Raw genomic sequence first — 15,984 nt, 5'->3', positions numbered from 1 at the left:
ATAATAATAATAATACTTAAGTGCATGTATATATATATGTATATTATTTGCTGACTGCCGATTTTCACGCTCTTTCTCTTTCACAACCGTCTCGCCCTCCACTTCCCCCAATTGTAAGTGGCTCGCGATCGGTTTTTAATTTTAAAAAAAAAACGGTAGTATTTTTTGCCCGTTCAAATGCAAATCGCATGCACGCACAAACGCTTACGGTAACCGTCGTCCGCCCGTTTAATTTATTTTCACCTGACCCCCCAGCCGTCCGTTTTGGGAAAATCCGAATCATTCTTTTGCCGCCGGTGTAGTTTCGTGCAATATATATTATATATGTATATAAATGTCCATTATAAGGCGACCATTGATAGAAAGTACTCGTACATAAAACAAAAACAACCAGGTATTACATTTAAATTGTTTTTTTAGCACTAGGTAAGAATTTGGCCGACTATATCGTTTACAAATTGTGTTAAGTTCGGTTTTTTTTGGGGGGGGGGAATGGTCTTGATAACACTTAATATCCAATTTACGAGAAATATGTTAATTTCCCCTCCACTACACCTATCCAAATAGTTTTTGGAGGGGCAAGCTGTTTAATGAATACACACGTTTTAATCCGCAACAGCTGTTGGTAATATCATTTTTTGAGCTTAAATTTAATTTTATATTGTACGTCGTAGAAAGGAAATATCTCGGGTATTTTTATCAACTATTTTAAGTGGAATTCATGAGTGTGAAATAGATAATTTTTAGTTTTATAAATGTCTTATCAAGTACAATGTACTTAGAACATACTTATTTATAGATGAATTATATTTAAACGCTCATCGAGATCATCTGCTCAAAATTATTTACATAAAAAATATATGCTTGGAAATTCTTATCAGTTAATAATATTCTATTCAGTACAGTTTGAGAGATTTTCCTTATACGTTACATAACGTTTATATTTACTTCTTAATGTATAGTTTATATTATATAACTAGAAAATATGGTTTTTACTTACTAAATCATTTATAAATATATTTACCTATTGAGTGCTTTATTTTTCTCTTATTTGTTGCTTAAGTAGAATCAAATGAGTAATCAATATTTTTACTAATGATATTTTTTTTTGTATGTTCCAGGTATGTATTTTCCTTTGTCGTTTAAATGGGAATTAAGAAAAACGCAAAAACCGTAAGTCTGTATATTGTGTTTAGACTTTAGAGATGTCGCTGTGTATTACAGTTATGGTGGAAAATTGGTAATTTCGCAGTTATTAAAGTACCTAAACTCGATAGAGAAGCAACTGAACACCAAAGTATCGTTTATTATTAATGATCACTAACGTTGTCCGTTAATTATTTAGCCTAAAGGGTATGCGACCACCACGCCGTTCGACAGTTGTTCATAATTAAGTTTACATAGTTGTCGAAGTTTAATGTGATCCGAAATTTGTTTTAACTAAGTATCGTTGATATGCGAAAAATGTTGTACACTACCATTCATTTTCTCAGTGTTAATTGTGTCAACAATCAAGTTTTCCATTACATAGCTGTGTATACACACTGTATTCTTCATCCTAACCGACGAGGCCCTGCCGTGCGCTGCTTATGATTAACGACAGGGAAGAAACAACGGCCTCTCTTCCTACCGGGCGTTCTTTTTTTTTTTTTTTGATTTCTGGTGCTCATTCGATTTGATTGACCCGGCGGGTTGTGTCAAAAACATTATATTTTATGTGTCAATTGTGATTCTGTCTCTGTTCAAAAACGCTTATCCCCTCGCTAGTGATTTATGTTAAAATTACATCGTCCGCCCCTCCCCCTACCTTGAGTAAGTATCCTACTTTGAAAGCAGTTTTTAAAGAGTCCGTTTGATAGCGTCTGGACTGTTTGCAATTATTCCAACGGCTATAGTGTCGCTGAGTATGGTCGACGGTGGTCAGTATGTTTGCGTTGTTAAAATCGCCTACACACCGACTGACGCGCTCGTTAAAAAAAGAAAACGCCAATCAAACGGCGGTCAAAACGTGCGACGTGAGATATTATTGTCGAGGTTAAATCGGTCTCGATAGGCCGTTGCCCGTTGAACTTTAAACTTGGCCCGAACAACAGGTAAACTTTATGGGTTATGCGCTTATAGAGGAGATGCCTACAATACATATAACGCGTGCAACGGTTTCGCGTTACGCCAACGGCCGGATCTGTATAAAATAAAACTGAAACGAACGCGTTTTATTATTACCGTTATTATTCTTTCGTTGGTTTCGATATTATGTCTTTGTGCGTTTATGCATTTTATTTCTTATGGCGCGCGTAAAACGGATATTGTCGACGAAAGGCGGCGGCCGTCTTCGGTTGCCGCGCTGGGAATACGTTATTGGCGCTGGAACCGATGAGAAAACAAACGCCGTCGCCGCCGCCTATTTCCCATTTACCCATTGCGTTTCCGTGTAATATATGCATAGGGTAAACGTCTGAGTTCGAGTGGGAAAAACGCCGCCGTTAAGAAATAAAGTCTTATGGCGGCGGGTTTTGCTCACGTGATATGTTTGCAACTGAATATTTTCTTTTTCTTATTCTTCTTCTTCGATATCCCCCGGGCAATATTCCTGTCGGCCAAATTACTGAAAAGCTACCCGTGTTTACCGCTAGTGCTGTGATCGAATCGCAAACGAATATATGTCTATAATATTTAGTTATTGAAAATATGCACATTTAAATTTTTATCACGCACAATTCCTTTGGGAAACGCAACTAGAGATAAATGCTCGAGGATTTAGATAGGGATTAGCGGATTTCTCCTTAAAAAATTATCATAGCTAATTCCTATCTGAATATTCGAGGACAAATCCTTTCTTCAGTTTCTCCTTAGTACTCCCGTATATTTGATCAGCTAATTTTCCCTAATCTTACAATTTGAATGTTTTTAAGATGAATTTATTCATTTTTGACGTGTGACTCAGATTCGATGATTTTTATGGGTTCAGTTAAACATGAACCAAATAGTCTTTACCCTTCACTGTACAATGTTTCATATTTGGAAACAAAAAACAAAATCATGCAGTGGAGGTAGTAAATGGAATTAATGGGAAAAACTAAAACTCTGAAGCCTTAAATAATGGAAAAACGAAATCATGCAGTGACGGTTAAAGGAAATGAACTTGGCTTGAAAAGTCAAAATTGTTGACATTTTTCTTTTATTTATGGACAGTACTTATCGTTTATCGCAAAAAAAAAAGATGGCTGACTCGCGTTTCTAGCGCTCCCGGTGTCAGGTAATCGTTTGACGTTTTGCCTTATGCGATTTCAGCTATAGAGAAGAAGGTCATTGATGAGGTCGGGGAATGCGTTCTTGCGTGTATAAAGGTGTCGGCTATCGGCGGTACGACCGTCGCGTCGGAGGGTGGCGAATTAATCGTATTGGGAAAAGGGATTGGATTTTCCTGTGCGCGTGTTGTCTGATTAATAACGGGCCGCGGTCGAACGGACCGATTGAATTTTCCGGACTGTTAACAAGAACCGTCCAACCGGAACTAGTATATTTTATACCGTCGACCCAATGTCCCCGGGGGCGAACGAGGAGCACTCTGGGCTAGGGATCTTTATGTGTATTTATTTATTTTTTCCGTCGTTCGCACGCATCGCCGCCGTCCTCTCTCTCTTCCGACTCGATTAATTATCATCACGACCGCGAGGACACGCCGGGTCGGCAGCAACGCGCCAAAAGGTGTTATTGTGTGCGTATTATATTATTGTACACGGCGAAGGCAGTAGAAGAGGTGTCGTGACTGTAAACGGGAGATAATAACCGTATGCGGTTTTTAGCGGCTTATACTCAAAAAGGTGTCGCCGCCGTCGTCGGTCGTCCGCGCAGGAATAATGCCACAACGGGGTTTTGTTGCCACTCGAAACTCGCCCCGGTAATTGAAGGAATTTTTTTCTCTCCCCTATTCGGCCGAGATCACTTAAATTGCGGTCCGGATCAACGGTGGTCGTGGTGTTGACGCCCGGGCCCGAGTTTGTTTATCTTCTTTGCCCACTATACCTACCCTCGTTGCTCGAGTGTCGCCGAAATAGGTACAGCTGGTGATTTATCCCCACCGGAGATCGGACCGTTGGTAATTCGTCTTGGAGGAAAAGGACAAAACTATTGGTCTTGAACGGAAGCTGACAAAACGCGGCGATTTTGTTATTTCAACGGTTTGTCGCCATCAACAGGTCCACTGTCCCGCAAACTAAAGGTTTACACGTTTTATCGTTTAGGAAAGTGAGATACACATCCACTGTTCAGTTGTCCATAGTTCAAAATAAACATCAGGATCAGTAAATTATAATAATTTAAACGTCAACAATAAAAGGTTCGAATCGATTGAATTTTGTCAAAACAAAAGTAGTACAATATAGATTGTATCATCAGAGTTGTAATATTATAACTACAGTCTATATGCCATTTAGCTTTGTCGTTCGAACCTAAATCTGTTAAGCTGACTTGAAATACCGACAAGTTCGTATCGTAGGTAAAGCTATGAGGCTATTTCGGTAGGTTGTTGCCATTCCTCCCTTTGCACGTTTCTTTCAACAGTGGTCACAGACTCATTGCCTTCTCTGCTTGTCGTCGGAACCAAATATTGTGTCGTAACGGTTTCAGTGTTTTAATTTTGAACTTGTAAGGTGGTTTTTTGACCCCGTCGACTGGCACCCCGCTCTCGCAGTTGCGTAGGTCACCGACCAACTAAGTTCAGCCGTTTAAAAACCGCTTAGGCCTAATTGCTTTTTTCTTGGAGGTTTTTTTTTATGTTGTTGTAGTAATCTCGCATTTCTATACAACGTCCGGTGTTCGTTTACCTTGCCGAAGCGCCGCGCATACCTACGGGTGGGCCTGTAACAGCAATTATTTTCACGTGTATTGTAGAGGGGTACAATGTCCGGCCAGTGCACAATTATAACCATCGAGGAGACTGTGTATCTGTGCGCGCTGTACACATAAATTTGCATCGTCGGCTTGTTCAGAAAGCGTGTACGGGTAATATTGTTCTTGGGCATAATCAATCACGGACCAGAAACGATGAAATAATTGCCGGCGAGAAGACGGGTGTGCAGTGGTCGTCTTGGCCGTCGCGTCGTTCGGATAATAGTAATAATTATTGTAAACGGAAGACGTTTGTGTTATAATATTATTATTATTGTATGCGTTCGACGGTAGCGCACAACGAAAACGTTTTGAAAGTTACTTACGGGCTAGCAGGTTTAGTGTGATAAACGGGGGGGGGGGGCTGCTGTGAGACGATTCACGCAGAGAGACTCCCCGTCGATTAATTCTAATCGGCGACGTCCGACCGATAAAAAAGTGTGTGTATAAAAAAAAACAGCACCGTCGAATTGATGGTAGTTTGAAGAGTTTTTACTTTCAATCGTCGTACTATATCAAATCCATAGGCGATACAATGATTGTTGTTGTGGAATATTTATCATACATAATAGATTAGATACAGTACGACATTAAACAATCCAACAAAAAATCATTATCATCGGATTAATCCTTAACTTAGTGGTGCGCAACCTGGTAGTCGCGACAAGTCGCCAAATTTAAAATCGCCAATCTTACCAAAATTACATTTTGGTAGGATTCATCGAAGTAATTAATTTGAGTCGTGGATCAAAAAAGGTTGACCATGCCTCAACTAATCGTTTTTTCCTTATTCGAGAATCGGATTTAATTTCAAGTAGTGTCCGTTTTTGATTCTGAATGAGTTTTATTTTTTATACTTTAAACGATTTCATTGTTAATGAGATGTTCGACGAATATATTATTTTCACGCAATCTTTGACTGAAATTTTTTGTTAGACATTTTACAGACGCATCAACCTTACACGGGGGACGAGATCGACTGAGAAACGATTGGTTTTTATTTGTTGAATCTGTTTAATTCCGTTGGTATACATACATTTATTTTCACGTTGGTACAAGGCTTAGTAGTTTTTTTGGGAATTTCCTCGGTGTTTGCCCAATCTCTTTTCGGTTTTTATTATACTGTGTACAGACAACGTTCGTGCGGCAATAATATATAACTCGGTATTTTTGTTATTTGCACTACGACGGTCGCCCCGTAACAATATCCTCGCCGCAGTCGCGGTGGTCAAAATCTGTGTACGCTATATTTTAAGCCTTAGGGGAAAACGGATAGTTCTTTCAACCCTCGCCCTATCCCCGCCGGTCTGTCAACGTCCGCTGTGTGCCGTGCACATGTTTGTCTAACTCTCTTAAGTCGTAAACGTGAGCTGTGTGCGTTTTTACGACGCCGTTCGGTTTATACCGCAGCTAAGTCCACCTCCACGTCCTTGTGGCGGTTTCTACTATTTGATATATGCTACCGCCACGGCTCGGCAAAGTTCTCCTATACACAACGTGCGTTCGTGTACAGGGTGATTGGTCGGTCGCATCTACGACCTTGCCGGTGTCTTATTCTTTTACACACTAATAGAGTTTTCGATAACCCAATCCGTTATGTGTAAATTTAAGTTCATACGATTTATTAAAAGATAGGGGACGGGGTTATATTTTCGAAAAACGGGCGTACAAAAAGTCTCTAGATGTTGGCCAATCACCCTGTACGCGGGTCGATGCCGGTCAACAGCTGTTACTCTTCCGCGCGTGGACCCAGACTAATAATTATTTTATTGTTCTTGGCGCTCGGGGACGGATGTGTTTGACTTGCAGTCGACCAATATAATTTGGCCTTCTCCTCCTCTCTTTACCTATTTCTCGTTTTCGCTCGCCCTGTCCGAAAAGAAAACTTTAAAGTCCGACAATCGTCGAATCCGGTCCGAACGGCGGCGTGCGTACATTATTACATAATCCGAGTTTCGCTAAGAAAATAAACTATAGAAAAAAGTACAAAAGTGAAATGACCGAATAAAAGCCGCCGAAGCGAACCGATATGGAATTTCCTGCCGACCTTTTCGAGTTGTGTTATTTTATGTGCAACAGCTTGCCGCCGCCGCCGTCGCCGCCACGTGGGAACGAATATTGCATCTTTTTTGTTATAAACAACAAAGTTCAGAAAAATCGCTTTTCTTTGTCCGCTCGGCGAAGTCGCGAAAAATTAAAAGCCAAAATTAATTTCTACGTTTATGCATTGTTATTATTACCACCGCGGTGTACGCGTTATCGTCGCTGGGTTAGCGCTGTTCGGGGGATGTTGTTGTCTTTTATTAAAAAGTTATTTCCTTTTCTCTCCCTCTCTCCGTCTCCCGCCCTTTGGATTTATTTTTCAAAAAGCTCGGGTCGTTCGTGACAGACCTGTTTGAACGGCGTCTCGTCAGCGTTGAGGTGGTACATCGGTAGTATAGGTGAGCTTATAATATCGCATGTCCGCTACCGTGACTCGACGGTTATTTTCAGATAGATATGGTAATGATTTTGTTCCGATTAGATTAGAAAAAAAATATAAGGTTCCGGTTTTGTATTGGTTTTGGAAAACGTTGAAAATATGATGGTTATGATTTTAACAAAATATACTACAAGTTTCCGCATTGGCGGAAATCAGCGGGGGCGTAAGAGTCTAATTTAAATTTGTGCTACATTTATATTATTTATTTCAACAAGTCTCTTACTGAAAAATAAATGTAGGTATTTTGGAAAGCGCTAGTTTTAAGTTTTAAGGTGTTATAGGTTTTTAAAATTCAGTTCTAACCTCGGTTTCTAAGTAATTTTACCGAAACGGTATTTTATTTTACAAACCCCACTTTATGTAATACTCTTACAGTACTAGCTATACATATTATATATTTTTTTTTAAATAGGTAACATGAACAATTACTGTTGTGCTTGACAACGTTTAATTCCATTATTATTTGTCTAGACGAGCGCGTTAAATTAGTGGAAAACTACACGTGTACTATTACTTTTCCAATTATATTTATGCTTGAATTACCGAGTAAGTAATCCTATTATTGTTGTACGCGTTTAGTGACGCCATAGTTAACGCGAACGATCCGATAGGTTTTTAAAAAAACAATTATTTTACCTCGTTAACAACAAAGCTTGTACAATTATCACTTGAAACGTTTGACTAACATGTGATGCCCTATTGTGTTATTTGTTGTTACGGATGTGTTTTTTTTACTTCCAAAAAGCAGCACCTTTTTTTTCCCCTTCGTTTTCGTCAAAGGTATTATCACTTTTATGAGCGGTTTGACGACGTCATGAAACACCATAATGTATTCTAGGAAACCGTAAAAACTATACTCGACTGATGTGATGATACGTACTATTTTACTTTGTACAGTACATGTTATGAGCGGGCGAGTCCCGGAAACCAAAATTGCTAATACATCATTTTTCGGTTATTTTTTTAATGTCCATCCAGTTTTATTTTTATTATTTTAGCCGGGAATATTTCGGCGGGGTTTGTCGCGTGCAAGCGGTTTTTGGCAGACATTGTTTCCTACCGGAAATTACCATCAGGCTTGCACCCCACTAACGCGACCAAAGTACAAAAGTCAGATAATAACAATCACGGTTATATTTGCGCATCAGTGTAACAGCTAAACCACAGTCAGTCGGATCGGCTGAAATATTGTACAAGTTTAACAAGTCGTTTACGATAGACCGTGGAATTTATTATTATTATTATTATTATTATTATGAAAATCGAGACGGTGAGCGTTCGACCCAACCGCCATTATTCATCATGTCGATTGCACACAGCTGTCCGTCATCAAGCTGTCCGTCATCATTTTCTAAACAGGCCTGTATACGGTATTCCTCCGGATATATGTATAATAAAGCGCAAATGTCATTGCCCTGGCCATTGCTAAAGCTCCGGTTTATGGAAGTACACGAGACATTTTTAGAAAAAAAAAAACATTAGGTAGCTAAAAAAATCTACATGCTACATTACTCCAACTCTCGAACCCTTGGAAAGACACACTGTCTGTGTAGTGCAAGTCTGGAAATCATCTCTCCCATATACTTTACACCGCCACCGTTGGAGTGGCTTAAAAAAAAAATTTAACGTTCGCCCGCAAATATATCATCCTTCTGATCTCGCTACACCCAAAATGCTTAGCTAGCTGCTTTTAATTCAATCTAGTTTTGTGATCTTAGCCGAATAGTAATGACTCGTTTGTTTCACTTTCTTCTAGTAGTGATCTATTTTCTGGGTATTTTGTTTTTTTAGTTAAATTATTTTCATCAGACTTACCTGTTTTTGAATAATTATTTATAACCCCCGTTTCGCTTCTGCAAAACTCAAAACATCCTTAGCGCTAACAGCAGACTTACATAGTCAAATTCTTTAAGAAATCATTTCATAATAGCAGCGCTGTGCCTTCACGATCATGATAGAGTTTTAATAAGAATATTAAATATCTTCTCCACTTTCGACGATTGAATTTTAAGATTTCAGTAAAAAAATACCCACAAAAAAAAAAATCATAAAACAATTGATTAAACTCAAACACAAAATACGTTTACGGACTACTAGTGTGCGGACTGTACAGATTTTTACTCTTGACTAATGGTTTAATGATAATACCGCAAAAATATTACTGTTTATTAAGGAACATTGACATTTTAATGAAGTCAATTTGATTTTCGATGGACGTGGGGTGTCAGCAATTTCGGCTTATCATTTTCTTCTAATGTGAATTCTTTGCAGAATCCATGTATGCATTATGTCGTTCATTCGGATACACTTCATTTCGGTTTCGGTCATCTGTGTTTTTTCATTATTTTTCAGACGCATTGGAAATATCGAAGAAGTCTGCTTAAGAAAATATTTTCTCAGCAGGCGCGACGGACAACGTCCTTTTAAACGGACGGCCTTTGTATGTTCGCTCGCTTTATTGTTATTAGATTTTTTTTCCCTTTTTTAGATTTTATTAAAAAAAACCCAACGGTCGCGAAACCGCCGTACTCATTTCCATTGTGTAGTACGCGGCGTTTGGGTTATCGGTTAAAATATTATCATTTTTCTTGTTCGCCAACAAAAACGACAAGGTTATTATTATTATGTTATTTTTTTCCTTATTAATTTTGTGTCATACTTGCCGCGGCCGGCCGGGGACCTATAAAAATCAATTGTCCGATCCGCAGTCCCCGCAGGCGTTGTTATAAGTAGTTACACGACCGCCGCAAGGAGTGCGGCGGGTACACTTTTTAAGGCTTAAAAAAAAAAAATCTGTACATTATAATATATATTGCTCGGACGCGTTCCCAGACCGACGTTCTCGGGTTTCGCATGGTTGTCGCCTTTGGTGTTGTTTTTTTTTTTATATATAATATGCAACGCACGCCTGTTCTCTTATATTCCGGACGTTTTTTATTGCCCGTACAAACGTTGTTGTACGTCGAGTGTATAGTTAATTGGATATTAACTAGAAAAATTGTCGTACGGCGACGTTTTACAAATTTGGCATCAAACGCCGGCGGTTGACTTGTTTAAAAGTCGAGACGAGTCGTTAAAGCCGGTCATAGGCGTTTATAAATGCCACGACAGTGCGCTACCGTTTAATTAACTCCCTTTGCGGCCGACCGCGGTATGATTTATGTACCGCGGTGCATTTCATTGTCGCCGGACAAATTAAACGGGTTACCTAACCTCGTCCCTGCACGGTCCGTCAGACAAGGTCACACAAGGTCTCTAGTAAAAACGTACAATCGAGAGTTTTTTTTTTTAAATATACCAAACGAGGTCTCGTTTTCCAGTCTCTTCGATGACCTTTGGCGTTTACACGTGTTTAAGCTTTCGGTGATTTTCGTTTGTCGAGCGAGTGTGCTTTTTTAATAACGTTAACAAAAAAAAAAAAATAAATAAATAAACCGAGTAGAAAAAAATATACAGCTATACCGTTGTGGTGTTTTTTTGCTTCGATGATTAAAAAAAAAAAAATGTACGATAGATTGAAAATTTCGCTTCACCTAATCCGCCTCGCGCTCTATATATTATATTATATTTATTTTTTCTCTTCTAGTATTATTTTATTAAGGTAATACTCGAGCAGAGTTCGGCCGACCAGAGTAATTGAAGAGAATTTCTTCACGTCCTCTACCCTTTGTCGTTTCGGTGTTGTTGTTTGAACTAATAACGGGAAGCCCTTTGAACGGTAGCCCCTCAAGGAACGACTAATTCACCCCCCCCCCCCCACCGGCACGCAGTTTGTCAATCAACTCTGCATATGGCGGAAAAATAGGGGTGAGCGAGATGGTGGAGAATCAAATTGATTTACATTGCGCCACGCGATGTCATCGAAAAGTGTTTTTAGAGAAACGTTTATGTTTGCCATTATTATAATATAGTCGGGGTTTTCGTACGGCTGCTGATCTTGATTTACGTCTGGAGTATTTTCTTTTTGGCGCCCGTATGAATACATTTATAAGCAGTGGCAAACGGCGGAAATGGAAGGTAAACGGATGTTCGACTACAAAGCCAGTCGGTGGTTGTAGTGAATTGTGTTACCGGAGGAGGATTTGGTCGTGGTATTTTTTTTTTTTAACGCGCAAAACACTCCGACAAATTAAATCGAAGGGGACAAAAAAATCATAATAAACAAAGCTGTGTTTGCCGAAAATGAATAGAGATACACTACAATTTTTTTTTTATCTATGTGCTGCGTGTGGGTGAGCGAAGATTTATATATACAGGACGACAAGAAAGAACGCATTATCGTGGGGGGGATAGGGGTAAATCCGGCCGCGGGTATGTGTATATAGCGTATAATATATTATACAGAAGAAACGTTTTCGGCCGTGTGCACTTTCATAGAAGAGAATATAATAATAAACGCCCCTGATTTTTTTTTTTTTTTAAGTAGAATAAACCTTCCGTCGTTTTTCTTATTTATTTTTTGCTTTTCTCCCGGGAAAAAATTGATTTTTCACTCTTGAGATAAGACCGAAACTATACTCGCGTGTACACCGCGCACGACGAACTCGGCTGAAAACGCGGCGTTGTTGTCCTTTGATATTGTATTATTATTATTATTTTATGCTTGCCGTTTTCGCCGAGGGTACGCATGACGGTTGAGGAACGGCAGATAACGTCTGCTGCTGCTGCTTTGTGTAATATCTCATATATATATATATATGGCACACGACAAAACGTCCCCTTTTTCAGATTTCACAGCAATACAACATACATGTAACACGCCTCGGTAAATCTGCCGTGAAAACGATCAATTCTTTTTATGAATCTTTTGTACGATTTCCACAAACTTGCCGAAAAAAAATATTAACACAAGTTTTCAGGAACTCACTTCGTCAGCTAGTCAAGTGTGGGCTATTCATTGGCAGATATGAACGGGACATGCCGACCTAAAGTAATGTTAGGATGATAACGAGACTACTAATCGACGTGCATCTTAGATTATTTACCATATACCGCATATTATAGTAAAAAGTAGGAGGGGGGGGCGATATCATGACTACATCTGTTATAATATATGATCTAAGGGTATCACGGTATCTAATGACAGTCGATCAATAACAATCGTTGCGGTAGCTGTTGGTAACAGTGAATAATGTATTATGAAGCGGCATTGTGAAATATCAAATATTTGCATTATCATGACAATATAATTTTGCTGATAAGTGATAACCATTGCCGAGTTGATGTCTACGCCATTGAAGGATATGTGAATCTCAGGGCTTCTGTTGACACGACTTGTAATATATAGCGGTGATTTGTACCAAAAGTTATATAAACTATGAATATATTGTCCGCTAAACGTATATTCGACCTCTAATCAAGCGTCTTCGACTAACCCACGCCAAGTAAACTTACTTGGGTCGGGCTTTAAAAAAAAAAAAAAATACTGCGTTATTGTCAACTCTGATTCCGTCTCAGTAAAGATTTGCATAAAACAACGACGTTGGTTCGTCGTTCGTTTCTTTATTATCTTTTTGATCAATTGTTATGCTGGTTGGTGGTTTTTTTTTTTTTGTTGAAACAAGACAGTACGAATGGGCGGCCGCAAAGTTATTATTGCTTATCTCTCGGCGCCGACCGAAATTTTGGGTGATTTTAATCCGACAAAGTGGAACCGCGGGGTTCGGCAAAAAGTGTGGGTACAAAACGCGCGACCGACAGATAACGGATTGCAGAAATTATATATAGTACTCTGCAAAGTTTTTGAATACATATAATCAAAATGGCGTTTCGAGACCCTTCGGTCTACGGCCTTCGGTTCGTTTAAGTCGAACTTTTCCCATGGTACTACTGGTCTGACTCGACTGTGCTAACCTTACCGTCTGCCTTCGACCTTTTGTCCTGTCCGTCGTCGATGCCGGTTTTTGTCAACCGGACGTGGCGCTTTTCTTTGTCGTCACCGTCAGTCTTGACTTTTGGTCAGACCGCGAGAAGTGCGAACCCGTGACCGATTGATTTGCGAGATCCGTCGACACCAAATCAATCACAATGCCAAACCGTCTTAGCTGCAGGGTCCGCCTATGGTGGTTATTGACATCCGGCAGGGTGTTGCTGTCCCCGCGAAGTCGGTTTTCCCAAGGTCAAACAAACTTGCAGCTCTTTACTGTTGCCGGGACGTTGTAAAAATGTTGATTACAGTTGATACGAACCGATTAATTACGTTAACAATCGTTTAAGACACGAGTAGCAGCGTCTCCGCCTTGTATACAATGAATAATAGGCAGTTAACGCGGGCAAGTTGTACTCGGGATGAGCCATAAAAGTAATTACAGGCGCTGACAATAATTTTCGCGCCATTTGGCTGAAATATTATACTTGTTATCCTATCTCTCTCTCTGGTTGTTATTATTTTGCGTGCCCTCGTTTGTGTTTGTTGCTGCAATTAACAATGTGACTTCACCGTTTTACACATTCCTAGGATATATTTTTTTCGTAGCGCTGTTTTTATTATTAATGCAGTTTTTTTTCTCGATCTCGTCACACGTTGTTGCGCATCATTAAAAAAACCGAATATCTCTCGAACAGTCTTGAAAACATATTTTAATTACTTCCGAGTTTTGTTCTATCCGTGGCGCTTTTCATAACTGATAAGTGCGGTAGTGCGTGCGGCTGTTTTACTTAGTGAGAGTTTCGATCATTTTTCAAACACCCCATCGCTTTTATACTCATTCAAGTGTTATGAGCGTGCCGGGATTCAATACAAAAGCGCGAGACGCAAAGTAATTTTACATAATAAAACACTCCAATTGTCGTCAAGTATGGAGTGCATTAACGCGAGCAACGGTATTATGCGAAAATTAAAGTCGAATCAAGAGTTCTGGAGAAAACCTGTTTGTTCCGTGATGGAAATCTTGTAATTAAATTAAAAAACCTTTTTTTTTTCGTGTACTCGTGCGGCGCGGCCGAAATCTATTACAATAAGCTATAATTTGACTATATTTTGTGAATTTTTCACCCAGAAAGTGACAATTCAGGGTTTTGCGTTTGTTCTAAATGGGCATTGGTCGTTTGAATGCCTAATGATTGACAGTGTCCACAACCACAGTCGAAAGCATGTAAAGAAAAAAGGTGCAATTCAGTATTAATGATTTATTTTGTTTCGTTGCAGTTACCAACGTCGGGCGAAAGTACAGAGCTGACGGTCCGGGAGCTGGAAGAGATGGCTTGTCGACAACAGCACCAGATCGAGTCGCAGAGGCAGTTGTTGGCGGCCAAGGAGCAGCGACTTCGGTTCTTGAAACAGCATGACACCAAACACCATCAGGTGGCGGCTGAGCACGAGCGGCTCCGCCGGCTCCGTGACCGGGTGGAGGCGCAGGAACAGAAGCTCCGGAAACTCCGGGCCCTCAGGGGTCAAGTGGACCAGACCAAGCTCAACAACGCCACACTCAGTGAGTAGTGCACGCGACTATGTTATTGCTTATTATTGTTGTACCACTACACGAGAGTCAGCTTGCCCGTCATTGTTGCAAAAACAATGCACTCGTGATTTTTTTCATTATGCACCCTCGACAGTTTCGAGAGAGCGTGATGACGAAAAAAAAAAAAAGCTATGTGTTATACGTCCCTCGCAACGCGATAGTCGGTGCATTTGACTGCACTACTAAAGGCTAAGCATGTTTCAACGAAATATCATTTAAATCTTAGTGATTGTTTGATCGATACGTTTACGAGAATGACAAACATCACAATTTATTGTTCATCTTTCAAATACCTCCTCCGGTAAAGTTTACTACACCGTATTCGCGTTTAGTCTGGACTCTTTGCGCAATTTGAAAACGTCTAGTCGCAATCCAAGTGTGTGCGTGATAGAAACGCATTTCGATTAATGATCATTATCCAAAGTTCGTAGTACTTGTTTTCACCGACAAAACGGCGTGTGGCACGCTTGTATTGTTCGTTATCCGAGCATTGTGCAAGTTCAACGCATTTGTTGCTAAAAGGGGTCAAACCTGAGGGTTGCACGTCGACGTTAGACTCTCGGCACCGTCGGCCCCAACTAGCTTTAGCGTGTTACAGTAGTTACATTTTGGCAGAGCTGTTGTGTATCTAAAAAGGTCGGTTCCAGCCGTCTTTCCAATGTCTATTAAATACACATTTTCTTAACGATCAAACGGCACGGCGGTCGGTGTATCGGATAACTGCAACGGAGAGTCGACGGAGGCCTAAAAGCAATCTTGTACAAAACTGCACAAACAATTAGTCCACGAATTGTCGTTTTCGACACACTATTCGCCAGAAGTTATCCGTTCGTGCAGAGATTGGCTTGAAAAGTTCAAACCGCATTTCCCCGAACGTTCGTGTAACAGCAGCGTTTGCTTGTTTTGTTATTGGAGACTTTTACAAAGTACCCTTTAAACGGTTTCTAGGTATTGTTTGCTCGAACCTTCTAAGACTTAGAGATACTCGTTACTAAGATAGTTCGGTTAATATTTTTGTTCCCTGAAAATACAAATTGGTTTTGTCAACATCACATTTACTCGTTTCCGCACAGCTAAGCTATTGATTTTGTTTTGTATAATTTTCAAAATAGCCGTCTTCAAGTCGATTACGCATTGAAGCGAGACAATCGT

The 15,984-nt window shown here is 39.9% G+C and overlaps 1 protein-coding gene across 7 annotated transcripts in view; it reads left to right on the top strand.

Annotated features, from left to right (window-relative positions):
* The window catches only part of LOC126834384 (apoptosis-stimulating of p53 protein 2-like), a 106,661-nt gene that overhangs the window by 66,884 nt on the left and 23,793 nt on the right, over positions 1 to 15,984 (top strand). For 6 of the 7 annotated variants that reach the window (XM_050566255.1, XM_050566253.1, XM_050566256.1 and 3 more), the window contains one exon: positions 14,520 to 14,802. In XM_050566255.1, coding sequence (XP_050422212.1) covers positions 14,520 to 14,802 — 283 coding nt within the window. Of the gene's footprint in view, positions 1 to 1,131; positions 1,174 to 14,519; positions 14,803 to 15,984 lie in introns of those variants that run through there. The other variant, XM_050566261.1, reaches the window with a different exon arrangement.

The sequence above is a fragment of the Adelges cooleyi genome, unplaced genomic scaffold (genome assembly GCF_023614345.1).
Source record: "Adelges cooleyi isolate 19-005CV unplaced genomic scaffold, UGA_ACOO_1.1 ACOO_flye_CR_arks_rails_tigmint_CR_PRNA_21, whole genome shotgun sequence".
NCBI lineage: Eukaryota > Metazoa > Arthropoda > Insecta > Hemiptera > Adelgidae > Adelges > Adelges cooleyi.
Note: the sequence above shows the minus strand (reverse complement) of the source record. Positions and strands in the feature narration are given on the sequence as shown.